General features: G+C 36.5%; 2 protein-coding genes across 8 annotated transcripts; both read right to left on the bottom strand.

Annotated features, from left to right (window-relative positions):
• Window positions 1-461: 461 nt before the first annotated feature.
• LOC132628894 (uncharacterized) lies at window positions 462-5,203 on the bottom strand. 5 transcript variants are annotated; one of them, XR_009578130.1, is made up of 6 exons: window positions 4,550-5,203; window positions 2,541-2,759; window positions 1,713-1,738; window positions 1,379-1,623; window positions 821-935; window positions 462-746 (listed from the first exon to the last, which is right to left on the bottom strand). XR_009578130.1 is itself a non-coding variant. In XM_060344653.1 (5 exons), exons 1-4 carry the CDS (start codon window positions 5,045-5,047, stop codon window positions 1,410-1,412), a joined length of 957 nt encoding a protein of 318 aa, XP_060200636.1. In that variant the 5' UTR covers window positions 5,048-5,203; the 3' UTR covers window positions 462-935; window positions 1,379-1,409. The 5 variants fall into 5 exon arrangements, 2 of the variants coding, with proteins under 2 accessions (XP_060200636.1, XP_060200633.1); XR_009578129.1 differs by having other exon boundaries at window positions 462-537; window positions 821-939; window positions 4,550-5,200; XR_009578128.1 differs by having other exon boundaries at window positions 821-939; window positions 4,550-5,200.
• Window positions 5,204-7,373: 2,170 nt separating this feature from the next.
• LOC132628913 (protein SAWADEE HOMEODOMAIN HOMOLOG 2) lies at window positions 7,374-16,498 on the bottom strand. Of its 3 annotated transcripts, none has more exons than XM_060344669.1 (10): window positions 16,342-16,498; window positions 11,598-11,683; window positions 11,462-11,507; window positions 11,148-11,355; window positions 10,973-11,017; window positions 9,789-9,870; window positions 9,621-9,672; window positions 9,061-9,204; window positions 8,865-8,984; window positions 7,374-8,579 (listed from the first exon to the last, which is right to left on the bottom strand). In XM_060344669.1, exons 1-10 carry the CDS (start codon window positions 16,393-16,395, stop codon window positions 7,632-7,634), a joined length of 1,785 nt encoding a protein of 594 aa, XP_060200652.1. In that variant the 5' UTR covers window positions 16,396-16,498; the 3' UTR covers window positions 7,374-7,631. The 3 variants fall into 3 exon arrangements, with proteins under 3 accessions (XP_060200652.1, XP_060200648.1, XP_060200655.1); XM_060344665.1 differs by having other exon boundaries at window positions 10,973-11,023; XM_060344672.1 differs by lacking the exon at window positions 16,342-16,498 and adding an exon at window positions 12,964-15,830 and having other exon boundaries at window positions 10,973-11,023.
• Between the last annotated feature and the right edge of the window lie 5,002 nt (window positions 16,499-21,500).

The following is a 21,500-nucleotide window of genomic DNA, read 5'->3' on the forward strand; positions in this document are numbered from 1 at the left end:
CCTGACTCTGTCTGTGTTATATATCATTCTGCTAGTATATCATTCATGCTTTGAGTATCGAACTCTATTATGTGTGCATGTTGCGATATAATTGATATTAAGATTGCCTTTCTTTCGTAATTTTTGGATTTAACTTGATAAAGTTTACGTTTTATACGTAAAGAAAGGCGAAATATATAGATAGACATTCTAAGTTGGGCACCAAAATTCAGTGAAACACCTTAAATGTACGACATTCAAATACTGTTGAACTCATTGCTATATATACAAGTTATGGGGCTCATATGAACCTACCATTTTGGTTCAAACCTGGTATATATATTAACAATATTACTAAATAATAAGTACAAATAATAGATTTCAAACCCAGTGAATCAGATGGGCTTTAATGGAATTTTAAATTCAAACACATAAAATTTAAATCCTGAATTTGTTTCTTCTGTCCAGTTGGTTATGAAAACTATAATAAAGAGTGCTTGGATTGATCGGGAACAATCAAAAGTTTGTTCAGAGGTGATAAACTTCCATTGCCTCCGCCTAAAAAACAATAAAAACAAGAGAACTTCACAAGCATTGCAACAAGAAGAATTTACAAGTGTACAACATACAAGATCATTGAACTTCACTATCTACTGCTTAATATTCCTATTTTGTTGGAAATGAATTGTGTTTGGCGTTTATACGTTGCAATATAACTTCATGAATTGGCTCAGGATGTATGTAGTGGTTCAATCATTTGACTTCACCTAAAGGAGGAACATCATCACTTGCTGCATTACATTTCACTATCAAAGATCGAACAAATAGTCTTCGGCCTTACCAATCTAACACCTCTGAGTTTGCAATGCTGGCCTTAATATAGCCTGATCCGAGCTGCCGCGTGCACCTACAGGAACCTTGCACATAAACTGGCTAGTATCTGCTACTACCGCTGTCTGGCTGCAAAAAAAAAAAGGGATTTTGTCCATCAGAATTAACATTATTGTCTTGTATTTGTGCTCTTGAGAGGATATAACAAACTTTTGACAGTAAAACTGCATATAATCCAACTAATTTACGTCGGACTTCAAGGAATATGTCTATATTCAAAGTAGTGCTGATAGTTTTCTTTTAGCCGATCATGTAGACTTTCTAACATTTCTACAACAACATACCCAGTGTAATCCCACAAGTGGAGTTTGGGGAGGGCAAAATGTTAGCAGACCTTACCCCTACCTCGTGAGGTAGGCTGTTCCCGGAAGACCCTCAGCTCAAACTTTCTACCATTTCTAGATAAGACATATTGGCTCTTGGCTGGCCATTTTACATGACTAATTCTGCAGAGAAAGGATAGTAGTCTACAAATTACAAAAATTAATGGAATAGTAGTGTACTAAACCTGGTCTTCATTTCTAAGTCACATTTTTCCACTATTTTGTATCCTCAGAAGTTTTATTCCCATCATCGCTGTTCCCTTCTTTGCTATCTACAGATCGTGCTGGTGTTGAATCCTTTGAAATTTCTCCACTGGCAGAATCTCCCGTGATAGAGTTCAAGGCAAGTTGACCAGAATAAAGGAACAAACCGACAGAGTTGATGCCAAAGATAAAAGTTGCGAGGTAGCATATTCCATTTATAATAGTTCTGCAAACAGTTACAAATATAAGAAGGTTTCATAATCTTTCAACAATAATGCACGCATTAGTATGAAAGAAAAGCTATTAAAAAACTACCTAATTGTTATTGTTATCTGGCGAACCTGTTGCAAACACAAAGAAAAGTATGATTATTAAATGGTAAATGATAGAAGTATGAAACTGACACCAGAAATCTGCAGAGAGCTTTAAAAGTACATATTTTGCTTAAGAATAGGAAATAATAAACAGGAATCAACAGCTTTGTTACTTTTCCACCTTGCTTGACGCTATGCGGCATTTAAGGTGAAACTTGTCCATAAGTACTTCCTAAAAAAAAAAACTCATCCACAAGGAGTATGCTCATCATTGGTGTTCATAACTAGGCAAAGAGTATCTAAATCTCCAAGGGTATATTATGTTGTAGTTTTGAGAAACCATACATGAGGTATGAAGAAAGAGCTTAATATTTAGTCTAAATGTGATGAGTTCAAAATTACGACTGAACATAAAGCCATAAAACCAGGGCACCAATCCTATCAAACAATATTGAATGTGGCTCTTGGACTTGCTATATTCTTTCACCTTCACTTCTTAAGAGGATAATTAAATTGGAAAAACCATCAGAGTAAGAAAAGCTACACTCCTCTGATCCAGCAAACTGGAAAAATTAGAGTAATTTTCCCCTTGTAGTGGGAGGGCGGGGGCGCTCAACTGATCCAGCAAATCACAACAATTTTTTTAATGTAATGAGAATGATGTCATGCTAAATTCTAGTCACCACCAATTCTCAACTAAAGTATGGTATAGATTGTTCCCTCCCACCCCCTTCTTCCCGTGCTGAATCAGTTGTCTGAATGTTTACCCTACTTGTGTACAAATGGAAGAAAAGAAATAGCAAATGTAAAGGCAAATGAGAATGCCAACCGAGAAACTATCTGAAAGCGTCTGGCGGTTAAGAGAAGCTTCGACTGTGGTAGTGAACTTGTAAAGGAGAAGTGCAATAACACCCGCTGTTAAACCTCCCAAGAGTGCCGAAGCAGGTGACGGTGGAGCCTTGGTATCGATTGGTGTTGGCGTAATAGCTTTCAAACTCTCCACTGCTTCCTCCTTCAACGTTTTCTTCGCTCCTGTTGACCTAAGTTTCTAATACCAGCAAAAAGAAAGCCCACATTGTTATCGAAAAATAAACATATATGCTCCCTAATACCTTTAGTAATAATTGGATTATAGTCCTACAAATAGATGATGCCTCCTCATATTACAGGGACATCATGCCAATACATATGCATATCCAATCAGCAGAACAAGAACTGAAGATAAGGAGTGATATGCTAACTCATACTTCCATAGTCATATTCAATGAAACTAAAAACAAATACTGGAAAACATTAAGAAGAAAGCTTGTACAACCAATTTGTTGCCCAATAACCTTGTGCTGCTGCTTTTTATATGACACTATACTATTGAAGAAGTCAAATCATTTTTATTTCCTCAAACAACAACAACAACATACCCAGTGTAATCCCACAAGGGGGGTCTACGGAGGATAGAGTGTAAATAGACCTTACCCCTACTTTGGGAGGTAGAGATGTCGTTTCTGATAGACCCTCGGCTCAAACATTTTTAATATTTTACTCCATTAAATATGGGATGCAGTAATACCCTCTATTCATTTTATGGGACACACTCCTTACAAAAAAAAAAAAAAAAATTACTTTAAACATGCTTCCACGGGGTACCTGCTACCTTCTATCATCACAGGTACTGGGTAACTCTATCCACCAATGCTTGAACAGATAGGAAGAAATCAACTCATATTGTTGCCTCCGCTGGAAATTAAACCCCGAACCTCTTAATTCCCAACCCACTTCATTGACCACTAGGCCACACCCCTTTGCGTTCAAATTTTATAGACACAAAATATTTATCTCATATTGTATATTACAAGTTTCAAAAATCTTTCTTTCAGCTCCATACCAGTCCAACACCGTCACAGAGATAGGGACAAAGTTAGTATTTCAAAATGCATTCAAATTCACACAGATAAAAGAGTACAAGTGTACTTTCAAGTTAATGAAAATATGCAATTTTCACACTAGAGTGCTCATTTGGTTGCTGGTTAGAGAGGAATGATTCGTGTACTAAAAGTAGCATAACTTTGTATGTTGTTTGGTTACAAAAATGAGGAAACATAATACCCACATAAAAACTAATACACGTATAAGTTATAAGGGAATTAAATCTATGTACTCCCTCCGTTTCAATTTATATGAACCCATTTGACTGGGCACGACATTTAAGAAAGAGAGAAGACTTTTGAAACTTGTGGTTCAAAATAAGCCTTGAAAATTTGTGTGGCTGTAAATCATTCATAAAGTGAATTTGTTTCCAAATTAGGAAAGAGGTCATTCATTTTGGCACGAACTAAAAAGGAAATAGGTTCAAACAAATTGAAACAGAGGGAGTATTATTTTATGTAGGATAGAAGATGGAATAACTAATCTCTGCTTTGTATAACTAATCCCTGCATTACAGCATTACTAACACGTGCATAACTAATCTCTGTATAACTAATCCCTACACTACTGACACCTGCATAACTAATCTCTACTTTGTATAACCAATCCCCGCATTACTGCATTACTAACACCTGCATAACTAATCTCTGGATAACTAATCCCCGCACTACTGACACCTGCATAACTAATCTCTGCTCTGTATAGCCAATCCCTGCATTACTGGATTACTAACACCTGCATAACTAATCATTGTATAACTAATCCCTGCACTACTGACACCTGCATAACTAATCCTCACATTACTAATACCTGCATAACTCTAACTAACAACCAAACATCCCTGAAGGTATAACTTTAAGTTAATGAAAATATGCAAAATTCACACCATAGAGAGTAAAAAGACACCATTTTTACCAGTTCTTTAGCACGTTTAGCGCGGCGGCGAAGGGAACGAAAGAGGAAAACGGATATGGCTCCTGTGAGTAGTAGACTGGTGGCAGTTTGAAGTGTAGAAGGATCATCAGTAGTGGCAAATATATCAGTTATTGATGAAGGCAGCTCAATGGGTCCTTCCTCCGGTGGCGCGTCTGGGGCCTCGGCCACCAATGACTGTGGTGACGGCGGCGCGTGTGATTTAGTGGCGGCGCGTGAACGGCGCGTGGCAGCCGTTATTGTAGAAGGGAGTTCAATGGGTCCCTCCTCAGATGGCGCGTCTGGGGATTCGGCTAGCAATGACTGTGGTGACGGCGGCGCGTGTGATGTAGGGGCGGCGCGTGAAAGGCGCGTGGCATTGGGTTTGTGAAGGAAATTGTGGTTAGAAGTGTGAAATGGAGTGAAGAAAGTGATGGGGTTGGGATGAAAAGAGAGAGGGAAGTGGTAATTGGATGAGAGGAAGGATTTGGTCTGCAACATTTTTATGGGTGAAGTGGATATGGGGGTTTTGATTTTTGAACACTCAAAAAACTACTATTTCAAGAATCTTGAGTTGAATGATATGTATATGTGGATTTTTGGTGTTTGAAATATCTTTCTGGTCCCAATTTTTTATTTCTGCTATCGAAGACCGTGTTTTAAAAGGCGGGGCGTAAGACGAGCTTTTACATATGCCTAAGACGAGCTTTTACATATGCCTGAGGCGTGAGCCAGGGGCGGATGCAGTAAGAGGTCAGGGTGTTCACGAACACCCTGGATAAAAAATTACAGTATATATTTAGGGTAAATTTTCTGTAATCGTGTACATATATTAACTTTTGAACACCCTGAACATATATTACAGTGATATTTAGGTCCAATTATTTTTTCGAACACCCTGAGTGAAAATTCTGGATCCGCCACTGGCGTGAGCGCATAGATATTTAATTTTTAGTATTTCACAAATAATATAATTGTAATAAATATTTTTAAATGCATAAAAAATTAATGAAAACTATAAATAAGTGAAAAATATAGATGTGGCCCATTCAACAAAAAACTAATTAAAATAATTCATTATACGTTACTTACAAGCACAAGTTTGCTTAAAGTCTTCTACGATACAAGTTTGCTAAAAGTATTTTGTGATACGAATAAAAAAGATGAATAATATGTAATTTGAACTTTGAACATGCTCTGATGGAGGAGAATAGAGTTTTTTTTGTATTTGGTGGTTGTTCGTTATTTTTTTGAGATAGTAGAAGACAAAAGAAAGAATTGTGAAAGAACATAAATTAGCACTTCTAACAATAAAAAAAGGTTTTGACTTTAATAATTTTAAGCTTCAGTTCTTTTTTGAAACTTTTGAGTAACTATAAATTGATTTTTGAGAATTCGGTTATTATATTAAGGACTTATTCAACAAAATTTATTTTAATGGAAGAGTTTCCTTAATAGTATCCCATAAAAAACCTGCCTCATGCCCAGGCATACGCCCCGAATGATTGGGCGTACGCCTTTTGATACTTTCGCCCCCATCATTGCCTCGGGGTTTTTTGGTATGCCTTGCCCCAAGGCTTGTCTCGGGACTCGCTCCATAAACACCTTTTAAAACACTGCAAAGGACAATACTCCCTCCGTCTCAAAACAAGTGTCGATTCAGCAAATTGTCTCAAAATATTTGTGCTTTAGAAATTCAAGACAATATATTATTTTCAACTATATCTTTATATTAAAGAACTACTTCTTTTTAATAGTACTCAATGCTCAAGAAACATCTAATAAATAGGGACAAATTAAAAAATGATATCTTGTATTTTTTGTTTTTCTTAATAGGCATAAAAAAAGCTAGAACGACACTTATTTTGGGACGGATGGAGTACACTTATTCTTGGGGAAAAAAAACAATTTCAAGAATGTTGGATTGAATAATATCTGAATTTCTGGTAGAAGAAAAATCTCACAGGTCCCAATTCTTTATTTGTTTGCTACCAAAGGACAATACAATTTATGATTGTGAACTTAGTAGCTTAGTTGGTTGGCTACTTACATTTTTACCTTGTTGGTGAGATTCAATTCCTACTTTGCAATCCCTCACCCATCTCCTTCCCCTACCCTTATGTAATTAAAAAGAGAGAGAGAGTACAATTTATGAATTAGTAGACGGATAAGATCAATTCAGCTCACTATGTTTCGAGTTTGAAAATTCTACACCAACCCACTTAATTTATTGGATTTAAATCTATTATTTATATTTACTAGTAAATTTTTTAACATATATAAGGTTTAAGCCAAACTGACTGACTTCAAATGAAGTCATGACTTGTACACTGCTCGTTTGGCATGCGGGGTGGGATAGCAATATAATAGGATAAAATATGAGATCATTTTATCCTGCATTTGATTAGTGGGATAAGCGTTAACAATCCCATGGAATGTACTAAAATGATAAAATTAGCTATCTCATATAGGGGATGGGATATTCCAACCCATGAAATATCTTTATCTACCTCATCGCGCGTAGGAAACAAGTCCCAATCTATGGAAGTCTTAGGCAGCTGTAGAGAAGGAAGAGGGAAGTCTTAGGCAGCTGTAGAGAATCTAGAGATGACATTAGAACATTATTAATGTATCAAAATGATTAGGTGCTGTGAGATTATTATTTTTTAAGTAAACGAAGAATTAGTGAACTGTGGTTACAAAATACCTCTGCATGTTTGTCACTCCACTTCTGCTGATGTGAAGGAGTTTCACAGAAGATTTAATTTTAAGTCGAGAAATTTAAGACGATCACTGACATTTTATCTAAACATCACGGAACTGTAAATGACGAAAACAGTTCAAGAGTTCAAATTGAAGGCCAACATCCAAATATTTTACAAGACTATCATTGATCTATTGGAGCCACTAGTAAAGTCCCTCGCACAATTTGTGCTTTGAACTACACAAGGGAAGCAGGAACTTGCAAGAAATAAGTTTTTATCCAGCATCCTCTAACTCTGGGCTTGTCTTTCCCTAGGAATCCTAACTTAGTAACGTTAGCTACACTGACAATGTTCATAACTTTTTGCCACAAAGATTTTGCTTATACAGTTGTAGCATTGTCATGATCAATGGAAGCTGTGATGGGTCCACCATCAACATGCTCCTCGGCCTTAGGCTGTTCCTCTGGTTCTTCAGTTGGCTTTGATGTTGAATCAGCTGGATGTTCAAGAGTTGTTTCAGCAGGAGGCTCCTCTGGTGCAACATCTGGGTTCGACGTTGAAGCAGTCAAAGGCCTAAGAGTTGTTTCAGCGGGAAGCTCCTCGGGTGCTTCCTCAGGCTTCAAAGTTGAAGCAGCCGGAAGCTCAAGAGTTGTTTCAGCAGAAGGCTGCTCCAGTGCTTCATCTGGATTCAATGTTGAAGCAGTCAAAGGCTTAAGAGTTGCTTCAGCAGGTGGCTCCTCTGTTGCTTCATCTGGCTTCGATGTTGTTTCAGCTGTGGGCCCCTCTGGTGCTTCATCAGACTTCAATGTTGTTTCAGCAGGAGGCCTCTCTGGTGCTTCATCTGGCTTCGATGTTGAATCAGCTGGAGGCTTAAGAGTTGTTTCATCATGAGACTTCTCTGCTGTTTCAGCTGGTGCTTTGTTTGTTATTTCTGCCGGAGGCATCTCACTTTTTCGTTCCTGAGGCACCTCAGCTGTTTCAGCTACAGGCTTATCCGTCATTTCTTCCATAAGCTTAGGTGTTTTTTCAGCTGAAGTATCTCCTGTTAACGAATCAGTACTCGCTTTTTGCAGCTGCATAGGAGCAACACTGGGTCCTAGCTTGGTGGGGTCCTCCGGTGCAGGCTGATTTTGTGTTGGCACAGCTGGTCTTATCCTTGATTCAGTTTGAGCTTTCTGTGGTGCATCAGCTGGAGGGTAGACCGTCATAGTGTTGGCTGTTGTAGGGTCATTACCTATTTTCTGTTGCCTCATAGATTCCGCATTAAGTTGTTGCAGCCTGTAATCAGTTTCAGGCCGACGACAAACCTTCCGCAGAGGAACAATTTCCTAGATAGGAAAAGACAACTGGATTAAACCCAACTGAAGATTATTATATGATGTCTCTCCTTGAAAATAAAAAAGTTTCAGTGTTCTAAGAACCGCCATTTTTTGAAAACTAGATGTTTCAAACATAAATGACCAACATTGAAAGGTAGATGGTGTAACCCACTGTAGTACAAGTTCTAAGAGAGCCGACTTACTTATGAGAAATCTGAAATAAATTCATGAAACTTTAGGCCTCAATATTGAGATAAAGCAGAAAACTAGAGAAAAAAGGATATAATCAAATACCTCAGACTGATCATGATCGTAACGAACCAGAAACCGACAACGGCAACCTCTCACATCATGTCTACGTCTTTGAGCATCAAGGACATGCGCATCAAAGTACAGAGCCTGCTCTTTGCCTTCCTGAAAATTATAAAAGACTTAGTTAAATGACGACAGTTTGCTAAGTTTTTAACATTTCGCCCATAATAAAATGCACCTGGAAGCAAAGTATCAGATCGCCAGGGACAACCGCAACACATTCTGACGATTCACATGGGAGAGATCGCTGTCTTACGTGCTTACGTACATTTACCCATTCATCCTCCTCTTCTCCAAACCCCGCAAATCGAACCATTACTTCCTGAAATCAGAAACTTATCATCATTAAGAAAAAGAAAAAAAAAGAGAGAAGGTAAAACAGATTGGAACAAGAAGATATGCACAAGGTAAATGGAACAACTTTATAGAGGTAACTCTGGTTTTTGGAGCATATTCCAGACCAAAACATAGTTTGCAGTATGAACTCTTAACATCAGATAAAAAGGTCATGCATGTTACAGAGGGATGGAAAAGGAAACTAGAAAAGAGACAATCATGTGTTTGCCGATTCCAGAAAAATAAGAGGGCTAATCTTGCCTCAACAATCAATGGCAAACTCCATTGGGTAAAAAGAAAGAGCAAAGAGATAATTCTATGCATCAATAGAAATTTATCTACCAAAGCAGGCTAACTATAATTTATTTCATGGAACATTAGACAGGTAGCTCTGAGAATTACCGGATCACCAGTCTCCACAGATCTATGCGACAGGAAGCTTGCTACATCATACCTGAGGAAGGATAATATAATTAATCTATAATTATTAGAGACCAAGATAAAAAGAAGGTGAGATTAAGCAAATGATAAAGCGAAGCACATATGTTTTGAATGATTTAAAAGACAAACCATGCACCATCTCTTGCAGATTTAGCTTCAAACTCCATTTGAACGTTATCTGAGGTACTCCTGCCCACACTTTGCACTGGCACTAAAAAATGAGTAGAAAATATGTGAAGTTAGGTTACAACTTCAAAGAAATATAATTAAAGGAAAAACAAGTTCTTTTTTAAGACAGAAACGGGAAAAAGAGCAAAAGGAACCTAAAAAGATTTGCAATATATTTGATTATAGTACTTGAAATTTAGACATATTTGTTATTCATCAATTTATTCAGCCACTATTTTTCCTCAATAACATTGTTGAAGTACTTTCTTAGAGATGGGCTGATATCCAAAACATGATCCTCCAATGAGACCACAACTAAACTCCTATGTGATGAGATATTCCTTACTCGTCCTGAAACAACCACCAATCTGCTCGTCGGTAATCCACAGAGGAACCTCACATTGGTAGATCGTAGCTATTTATTCTAATTAATTATCACCATTTCTGGTAATCTGAAAATTATTACAGAGAGAGTACTCAATATTATGGCGGTTCACAGGTATCCCAATTATTTCATTGCAAGTTGACATGAATTTAAGGTAATAAAACCCAACTCAGGATAAGGCGCGTCATCTTTTTTTCAACAGTTATAAGCCTATAATAATTCTGCCAACCTACAGAACTCCAAATCCGAATGCACCATTTTCTCCGCTAGCAGAGATTAATTCAAGATAAGGTGGGATACCAAGAAGTTCAAGAAACAGCTTAAGCACCATATTGTGTACACCATACTTTTAGCACGTTACACTATCAAAAGTATCAAAAAAGATAATAGTAGTATTGAATTCTTCTGCTCCCTCCAGCTCTAGTTAAGACTAGTCAAATGAGCACACTGCCACTGTGCCACATATGAGAAGGCCACAGAACTGGGTAACTAGACATATAGCACACATTGCTCAAAAGGTTCCAGTTATCACATGACGAGGTATAGATTAGTAGAATCATGTGATCTTCTTCTTCTTCTATTATTGTGATAAGGTAAGATGCTATTGATGTTTTGGGGTAACAGTAGAATGAGGCGATATGCAACTACAATAAATGATAAATCGTGAAAGACAAACATAAGTTGGTACCCATCGAAAAGGATCACAAAGAAGATTTTTGCAAAAACAAGAAACCATAAGAATGTTGCTTAACGATGCTACCTGATGGAGCAGGCAGAGGTTGGGGTGCTTGGGGCATTGCTCTCACTGTAGCTAACAAAAGTAGGAGAAGTTAAGGAAGAATAGTGAAAACCAAATATATAATTAATCTTGCTAAGTAAAGCATAAGAGAAATCTGTGACCGTTTCGAAACAAGGTAGGAAATTTCAAATTCTACCTTGAGGAGAAGGTATGGGTTGAGGGGCTTGGGGCATAATCCTAACTGAAGCTGGATCACTCTGAGGCATAGGTGAGGTACTCAATTTTGCAGGAGCCTTTACTGCAGCTGAATCACTGTGAGGCGCTGGTGGGGCAATAAATCTTCCAGGACTCTTAGCTGATTTTGCTCTAATGGCGTATCGTCTATTCTGGAACCAGTTCCAAACCTATGGCAATACTTTCATAATTTTAGGTACATGATAAATAGCCACGGTTATGAAAGCATTTTCATTTGATCATCAGAAACAGTGCAAAAAATGATAAGCCTCTTACTTGTTTCATTTGAACCACAAATTTGCCAGATCTCTCCGCTGAAGAACTACATTGAAGTAGGTACATAAACATCCAAACTTCATGAGCATATAAATCTAAGGAATAACTGCAATTGTTTGGCACATTAACAACCTACCTGAACTTCTCAGCAAGATCTACAAGAATTTCTCGAGCCGGCATTTGAATATTATGAGCTTGCAATATAGCTTCCATCTCAGCAACCTGCAACATTTGACAAATTACTAAGGTTTTCAACTAGATTGTATATCTTGCTGTGAAGTTATCAGATGCAACTATTGTCCACAGTACAATTGAGCTGTAAGGTCCGCATGTTTGAAACGTTTGAATACAATAATTGAAAAAGGGAAGGATGCACCAGAAGAAAACAGAAAAGGACGTATGACAAGCGGGAAAGCTTCTATGGCATACATTTTTCTCCATGGTTACTTTAAATCTGTCAAACTCATGAATAGATAAAAATCAGCTTCTGTTGACAAGTGACATCAAAGGGTACCTATCATGGAACATCAAAAACATACCCAGTATAGTCCCACAAGTGGGGTCTAGGGAGGGTGGGGTGTACGCAGACCTTACCCCTACCTTTGTGGGGCAGAGAGGCATATCTATCATGGAAGGCAACTGAAATAGCAAAAGGAATGAACATTTTTTGAAAGGATAATAATAACTAGTCTAAAGATAGGTAAAGCAACTAGGGGCAAAAATAATTAACAGGACTTTGCCGTAGCTTTATTTCTAGACAACTCCATATTTCATATACTTACAGAAAATTACCTCCATTTGTCCAGTACAAAAACTTGATCAGAGAGCATATGACCAAGACCTCCTTTTAGTAAGTAATGTCATCTATTTCAGTCATGATGTTATTTCATATCTCAATTGGCACAAGTATTTCATTCTAGTGCTTCTGTTGTAGGGAAGATGTGAGACTAAGCAACCAAGAGAACTTTTGGAAACACCAAATAATTTTAGGAGTTGATATTGTCAAATTTACGTTAGAGATAGTTCTAACTGAGAAGGGAGATAGAACAAAGTACAGGTCAAGTCAAGCTTCAAGCAAGAAGGACACTGTACTGTAATTTCGAGCACTGGATATTACAACAACAACAACATACCCAGTGTAATCCCAGAAGTGGTATCTGGGGAGGGTGGTGTATACATATACCTTACCCCTACTTTGTGAAGGTAGAGAGGCCGTTTCCGGAAGACCCTCAGCTCAAGTAAAGCATTTTCAAAGCAGGTTTGAAGAAGGAAATATCGTAAATTAAAAGCACAAGACCGAAAGAAGTTTTTCCAAAATTAGGGTTTCTTCCTTTTTAAACATGCTCGACCTAAATTAAGGCAATGAGATGTGAAATATAATAATAAGAAATCTAAAAGGGAAATAACAGAGACATAGTATTATCAAAAATACAGAAGAGGAAACACGTATATACAAACAAATTCGGGAATAATAAATCCAAAGGGAAAAGATTTTATCATACTCGAGTATTTGAACACCCATCATTGCCATCGGCACTCCAAATAGTTGTTGGTGGCCAGATATGGCCACTATGAGCTAAGCGGGTGACACATCTCCTAGAAAGGGCTTTGTCTTGGTCCAAATTTACCAAATTGAGAGAAAGGAGAGAGGGGGGTTCGGGAATGGAAAAGAAAATCCTGGTTTTACCGGAGAAATAGGAAACCAGATAAGAACGGGAAAATCGGCGCTAGGGTTTTATGGGTGAGAGGGAAAGGAAAGAAATAGGGGCGGTGGATGAAATGAAAAATGAAAGTAGAGCACTGGATATTCTAAAGTAGAATTGGGTAGGTTAGCTTTTTTTACTTTGATTGCTCCGTCCAGCAATCATCTTTTGTTTATAAGCAGATTCTTTGGAATTTAATGAACAAAACTTACTCATATTTGCTAGTAATAAAGGAGCTTAGTTTAATTTGATCGCTCTGCACACCTTAGCATCTTTACTTTAGTTAAGAAACAAGAGAGAACATCGAAAGCCACGGCTTAGGGAAACACTTCCTAACACCTAATGGAAACACAACCCCCGTATCTTCCTCTACATCTTCTGCATGTTCTAATGATTTAACTGCAATAATTTCAAAATAAATCCTAGATACTTAGATTGAATGATGCACGTGCTAGAATTTAAGTTAACGATTTAATTTCTTCCCTCTTCAGTAAAAAAGCTTATTACGCATCTATGTCAGAGACATTGCTCTTTTTCTCGTGACTCTGTACAAAGCCCTAACGGTTTATATATAGAAACACGTATTAAATACTTGGACTGGGACTTGGACCGGGCCGGATATTAAATTAATTATCTTCAGTTTCAAAATAAGAAGTTCAGCATCATATGACCAGACTCAGATGAACCCCTATCCTTATAACTTCATCAAAACAAAAAAATGAACCCCTATCCTTATACTCCATTACTCAAATAACTTGTGTTCCCAATTTCTTTCAATTTACTGGTTCTTTGAAGACTAAAACTGAAGAATGAGGGAAATTGGAGAAAAAGAAAGCAAAAGAGGATAAAGGACAAGTGTGGAGCCCCTAGTCAAGCACCACTATCAACTTCCTTACCCCTGATGTCTCCCATACACTGACCTGGGGAAGGGTGGAAAGAACAATGGTAGTGGCATATGCAGGTGGCACTACCAGACTTGCAACATATAGAGGCATTTTCAGCATAGTGTTTCATACTTATTCATTTATTTATTGGGTTAACTTATGTTCCCTAGTTTTTTAATAAAAAGATATCTTGCCCTCATTCAAGTACTTCTATTGTATTTCCTTTCCTACTGATTTTGATATGCTTTACTTGAGCTGAGGATCTATCGGAAACAGCCTCTCTACCTTCACAAGGTAGGGGTAAGGCAGCGTACACACCACCCTCCCCAAACCCCACTTGTGGGATTACACTTCTATCCAAAAAGATCATAGTGTGCTAGTGGTCCATTGCTCTCCACCCACTTTTCTCGGTAGCTCTTCCATTAGTTTGATCAACTTTTAAGGTCAACTAATACTACATATGAATACAATTTCTAAATATCTTTCACGCTAAAATGGAACTATAATGCACATGTATGATTCAATAACAGTTCAAACCATTTCAAATCTGATCTATCTCACTCTGGAGATGATCTTATTGACCCACTCCACTATTGGATTCTACTCCGTTCTTATCGTTTCTACTTAAATTTTACCTATATAGAACTCCTATCTTAACTATCTATCTTCAATAATTTTACGAAATTCAAGAGTCTACCAGGAGTTTGACTAATTTAACAGACTAAGTTTCATCTTTATCCAAAGGTATTTTAGCTCTCATCATGTCTAAGTTTAACAAAGAGAAGCTCATTATATGACATCATATACATACGGACCCATTTGGCCATGAGAATTTTCCACTTTTTTCCAGATAACTTTTTCACTTTATTTGAAAATCAGCGTTTAGCCATGAAAATTCCAAATCCAACTTGAAGTTGTATTTGGAATTTGGAAAACACCAAAAACCTTGTCTTCACTTTTTCCACTTTCAGTACATTCAAACAACCAAATATTTTTTGTACAAACTATAACCAAACACAACTCCAACTTCAAAATTCCAAATAAGTGAAAAGTCTTTGGTTTTCATGGCCAAACGACTACAAGTTCAGGCTAGACCGTCAAATGTAATCATCATTTAAAAGCCTTACAGAACTATCCTATAGCCAGTAGACATAAAAGAGAAAACACTAATATCGGAATCGCAAGTCTCTGCAAGTACAAAGTGCATAATTAAAGACAGTAAAAGCTAAATACCAAACGGTAAGAATAAACTGCACATAAAACACAAAAAGCAGTAATAATTATCCAATTGAAGTCCATGGACCACGTATATAGAGAATAAAAAATGGTATTAAAAACGGAAAGAAGGACCTCCATTACTTGGTGGCCGTTCCATCTGCTAACGGCGTTGATGTAATACAGAGCAAAAAATACTAATACATTCTAGGCGCTGGTGGAGTTAGGGTGTATATACAAGTTTAAATTTACTTTTGATGTACTATACATAGTAGCTTTTGATGACATGGACGCCCAGGCCAACTCAGTCAGTTGGCCCACCTAACAGATGATGAGATTCTCGATCGATTTGATCGAATTTCATTCTTTCTCACTATTCAGAACAGTGGAACTTTCGATCAAGATCTTCTCGCCTCGCCCCGTGTCTTCTTCATGTGGTTACATTTTTATATTTTAGATTAAAATCTTGGCTCCCAAGCGGGCAAAGGAACAAATCGCGAGCAAAAATATATAAACAAACTTGATATAAAATACAAATTCAGTAATAATTATCCAATTGAAGTCTACGAATCATGTAATGACAATGTATATACAAGTTTAAAATTGTATCTTTTATCTATACATCTAGTAGATGTTGAATTCCCTTGCCTTTTGCCTTTTTTCGTGTGGTTACATTTCAGTAAAAATCCTGGATCCGTCACTCCAAACCAGTTAAAAAAAAAAAAAAATCACGAGCAAGGATATATAAATAAACAGCATATGAAACACAAATTCAGTAATAATTATCCAATTGAAGTCTACGAATCATGTAATGACAATTTATATACAAGCTTAAAATTGTATCTTTTATCTATATATAAGTAGATGTTCAATTCCCTTGGCTTTTGCCTTTTTTCGTGTGGTTACACTTTAGTAAAAATTCTGGCTCCGTCACTCCAAACCAGTATAAAAAAATAAAAATTAAAAAAAAAAAATCAGGAGCAAGGATATGTAAATAAACTTGATATGAAACACAAAATCAGTAATAATTATCGAATTGAAGTTAACGAAACATGTGTGTGTGTATATATATATATACCTCAGTAGGGTTGAAACGGAAAGAAGGACCTCCGTTACTCGGCGGCCTTCCCATCTTGCTAACGGGTAGAATTTGCTAGAGGGGAGAGAATCTGAATTGGCTTCACCTTTTTTTTTTTCTTTCTATTTTAAGCTTGTTTGGATGGTTGTTACTTATTTATTGTACGGAAAAGGGTCAAATATAGTAATATACCCTGTAATATCAGAAAGAAAGGGTTAAATATACCCTCGAAATACTTTGAGTTCAAATATATCTTTTTCGTTATATTATGGATTCAAATATACTCTTCATTTATATTTTGAGTTCAAATATATTCTTCTTTCGTTAAAATTGTTCAAGGTGGACATGAGATATAACGTGACACTGATAACTCGGTGAGATGGACACTACATGATATGTCACCTCACCCCCCCCAAAACTCATTTACCCCTCTCTTCCCCCTTCTTCTGCCACTACTAACATCTCCTCTCCTCCACAACCTTTGCAACCATTAGCACCACCAACTAAAAAACAAGTAAAAGAATATTTATCATTTTAGCACAGAAACACAACTAGTAAGTGAAACTCACGAAAATCACCGAAAAAAAAAATAGAGCTCAAAACTGAAAAACTAAATCGGCCAGAATGTGTTTAAGTTTCAAAAGGCCCCTTTAGATTTGAATAAACTACACCACTACCTTGGTGTCGGATTTCCCTATATACACAAAAACTCTCGTTGTAAGGACCCATAACAAATTTAAACCTCCACAGGGATTTGAAGCCGTTTCTTTGCTGGAATCACATTCAAATTTCTACAAGAACATATAATATTTTTCTACATTTTAGGCTACAAGAACATAATATTTCTCTACATTTTGGTAAGTTTATCAACATTTTTTCCTTACATTCTTCTAGCTTTATGCGACCCTTTTTAAAAAAAAAAAAAGAATTTGAGGATGGTTTCTGGTCTCCTGTACCAATAACTACATTCTTGTAACTTTTTAAGTAAATAACATGAATCCAGGTAAAATGTTATACAGAACCAAAGCATGTTTAATTTAATTTTTTTGTTTTGTTTTAATCAACTCCTATTTCTCTAGTGGTGTGGTGGTGCTAATGGTTGCAAAGGTTGTGAAGGGAAAAAGATGGTAGTGGTGGAAGAAGAAGGGGAAGAGAGGGGTAAATGGGTTGGGGTGGTGAGGTGGCATGCCATGTGGTGTCCACCTCACCGAGTTGTCAGTGTCACATCATATCTCATGTCCACTTTGGACAATTTTAACGGAGGAAGGGTATATTTGAACTTAAAGTATAACGGGAAGGATATATTTGGGCCCAAAGTATAACGAGAGGTATATTTAACTCTTTTTTGATAGTACAGGGGTATATTTGATCCTTTTCCGTTTATTGTATTGTATTGTAAAGTACGGTGTGTTATTAGTTTAAATACAATATTTATTTAGATTTTTATATTAATATAACAACATTTTTATATAACAGTCAAATTTGTTCAGAGTCGATTTTTTATGTTATATTTGACGTAACATGAAAAGTTTATCACGTTGTTATTTTATTTTTTCGTCTCATTTTGTCTTTGTTTATTATTTAATAATAACAATTTTGTTAATTTTATTCCGTACCCTACTTTTTTTTATAGGTTTGTACTTCAAACTGCCAACGTGTGGCATTAAGTAATGACGGGAGACAGTACTGTCTATTCAAACATTATATTCGTCGAAACGATACTGTACAATGCAATACAACACAATAGAATATAATACGATACATTATGAAATGATATGTAACAACCGTGCAATACCTTCTTATTAGCACCTTTGTTTCCTTTTATTTTTTTTTATTTTTTTTGGTCTTTTGATCTATTTCTCTTTTTCTTTTTAGTTTTTAAATAAATAGTAGTAGTACTAGAAACTTATTTAATAGTTTTATTTTCTATCGGTATTGCATTTTAAATCAAACTCACAAGCTTGTAACGTGGCTTGATATTGCTTATTCATGTTTTGCTTTACGAGTTTTAGTTTTTTCTAACACAAAAATTAAGAATATTAAAATAAATTATAATTTTCAATCTTAAATTAAGCCATTCCTATAAAGGATTGTCACTAAAAGTAGAATAAGAATATTAAATTGAAAAGTTACTAAATATAGAAAATGTGATCCATTTCTAGATAATCTAAAAAAGAAAATAAGACATAAATAAGAATAGATGAAGTGATTTTTGTCACATAATTTTTGTGCTTAGCATGGAAAGGGTATCCCATGACATTAATAAAGCGGTTACAGATGGTTGGCGTTCTACTCATTTAGGTAGACACGGACCCCCTTTATCTCATTTATTTTTTTGCGGACAATCTTGTTTTATTTGCGGAGGCTTCTTTGGATCAGTTACAGGTAATCTTCGGCGTGTTGCAGGATCTTTATACTTTTTCTGGTTAGAAAATTAATGTGGAAAACACGATTTTTTGTGCTTTCCAAAAATTGCACTCCTGAGCTTAATTCAAATTTTCGACAGCTTTCTGGCTTTAAATATTCTGACTATTTGGGTCACTATTTAGATGTACCCCATTCTTGTGGCCGGTCTATTTCTATGTACTTTAATTACTTGATGGATAAAGTTAAAAGTCTCACTCCCTTCTTTTGGCGGAGTGTCACGCTTGTAAATTCAGTTCTTATGCCAGTACCTTCTTATGTCATGCAATTTTATTTCATCCATAAAACTATTTGCTTAATATTAAAAAGTGGTTTAGGAATTTTGTTTGGGGAAGTAACGTAGATCCTCGCAAAGTCCATCTTGTAAATTGAGACCAACTTCACTTCAAAAAGGAGAAAGAAGGCCTTGACATTACAAGTCTAAGCGAATTTAATGATGCTCTTGTTGTCAAGCTTTGTAGGAGATTTATCTCGGAACCTCAAATCTTACAGGTTTCGATGTTAGAAGGCAAATATAGGATCAACAGTAAGCCTCTGTCTTTGCTTTTTCCTTCTTCCCAGGGCACAACTTTATGGAATCATATAAGCTTTGGCCTTTTGTCAGTCATAATCTTTGTTGGTCAATTGGTAATGGTAAGAATTGTTCCTTTTGATATGACATATGGTTGATGGATAAGCCTTTAATTGAGGTTGTTGATATTTTTATTCCTAATTATATTGGAGGTTAGTGAATGTTGTTGGGCATAATGAAAACTGGAATTTGCAGCTCCTTTCTCCATATGTTCCACCACAAATAGTGAAATTACTTGGCAATTTTCCGCCTCCTAGTGAATAGCTTGGAGATGAATTTTTTTGGAGAAATAGTTCTAGTGGTTCCTTCACATTGCTTCAATGTACGAGGTTCTTAGCAATACTGAGAATTTTCTTTCTGATAAAGTTTACAAATTAATTTGGGGTTGGTTTGGGCCTGAAAAGCTTCGAGTATTCCAATAGTTGTGTGGTAATGCTTACAAATTTGGAGAGATATCGCAGACATCTTACTTCAGTTGGTAGTTGCGTGGCTTGTGGAGTGGAGGAGGAGTTTGTGCTCCATGTCTTCCGGGATTGTATTTGTGCTCGGGCTATATGGGTTAGCATTCTTGATTCAGAGGACATGTCTCGGTTCTTTGCTCTTGATATCCATGATTGACTAACTAACAATTTAATGTCTGAATTGAAGCGAGTTACAGATAATGATTGAAGAATTTTATTTGGTTACACATGCTGGAAAATTTGAATTTGGTGTAATAATGGACCTACGGGCCAAGGGGCATCACAGGTAGACAGTTTATATAGGTGTAGGCCTCCCAAAGATAACGGAGGCATGCAAAAGCTCTTTTTCAAAATGAGTATCTTTTGATGGACAAAAAGGTAACACTCCTTATAAGCAAGGTTAGAGTTTGTACTCCTTCTTAGCTTTCGTTAAAGAATATCAGAGAAGTGTCTAACAACAATCATGTGGTTTCGTTCGACTGGTTGCCTCCGAGCATTGGGTGGGTGGGTGGCTTTGAACACATATGGGGCTCTTTAAAGGAATATTTTGGTGGGGACTACAGGCGGTATAATTCACGATCCTCATAGCATGTGGCTTGAAAGTTTTTCAATCAAAATTGGGGTTTGTACATCATTCAGAGCATAGCTATGGGGAGTTCTCACTTGTCTTTAGGAAGCCTGAGATAGGGGGTGGCGCTGAATTGCCTTGCAAATTGATAATGCTAGTGTAGTTAATGTGTTGTCGGCTAGAAGAATTGTGCTTCAATAAAATGGTGATATTGTCAACTGTATTCATCACCTCTTAGCTAGGAACTGGATGATCTCTATTGCTCATATTTATGGGGAGGCTAATTCGGTAGTTGATGATTTAATCAATTTGGCATTTAGTCAAGAGTCTTGTTTAGAGTGACATTCACAAGTGCCTTCTAACATTTTTTTACATACTACAGGAGATGTTGCTGGGCCTCATTCACTCGCTTAGTTTCGGGCTAGTTGTTTGTTGTTAATTCTCTTTCACCAAAAAAAAAAAAAGTAAGAAATACTCCTCAAATGGCAGTGCCTGGATTATTCAAACTAAAATTGTTTTTATACAATCATTCAGTATCTTGTACTCGCTGCTCGATCAATTTTTATGTGCCCCGCACAAGATCCACTAAAAGAGATAGCGCTTCATATCAAGATTTTTTTTCTAAAGTTCGATCTCGAAACCTAAGCTTTATCACAAGCCTTTGATGCAAGACTCACTCTCCCGTAACCTGACATACAAGAAGTGCATTATTTCACTAGAATCCTCACTTATTTTGTAATTTAAATGGCATCTTTAACTTCCAAACAATCACTACAAAGTGTATTAAAATCACAAAAGGAAAAAAAATGTTTGATTTCACTTGCTTCGTTTTTTGTTTTCTTTGCTTAGGTAAACAGAGTGAGATATTTGATCACTAATATGTAAGGTGCCTAGTTGTCTATCTCCTTATATTCTGGTTTCACTTGCGGTATTCATTCTTTCTTCCTTTGTTTTTGTTAAATAAAAGACATGACTTCTTTTTTTGACTTCAGGAATATGCACCATCAATAGTAAAAATCTGTCATTTCAGGCCATTATTGGCTATGATTTAGAGTTGATAAAGCAAAAAAAGCTCTAACCAACTCTATTTGAGTGATTGGTAGAACTTAGTCCAAGTGCATGGCTAAATCTGCAA

The sequence above is a fragment of the Lycium barbarum genome, chromosome 1 (genome assembly GCF_019175385.1).
Source record: "Lycium barbarum isolate Lr01 chromosome 1, ASM1917538v2, whole genome shotgun sequence".
NCBI classification, from domain to species: Eukaryota; Viridiplantae; Streptophyta; class Magnoliopsida; order Solanales; family Solanaceae; genus Lycium; species Lycium barbarum.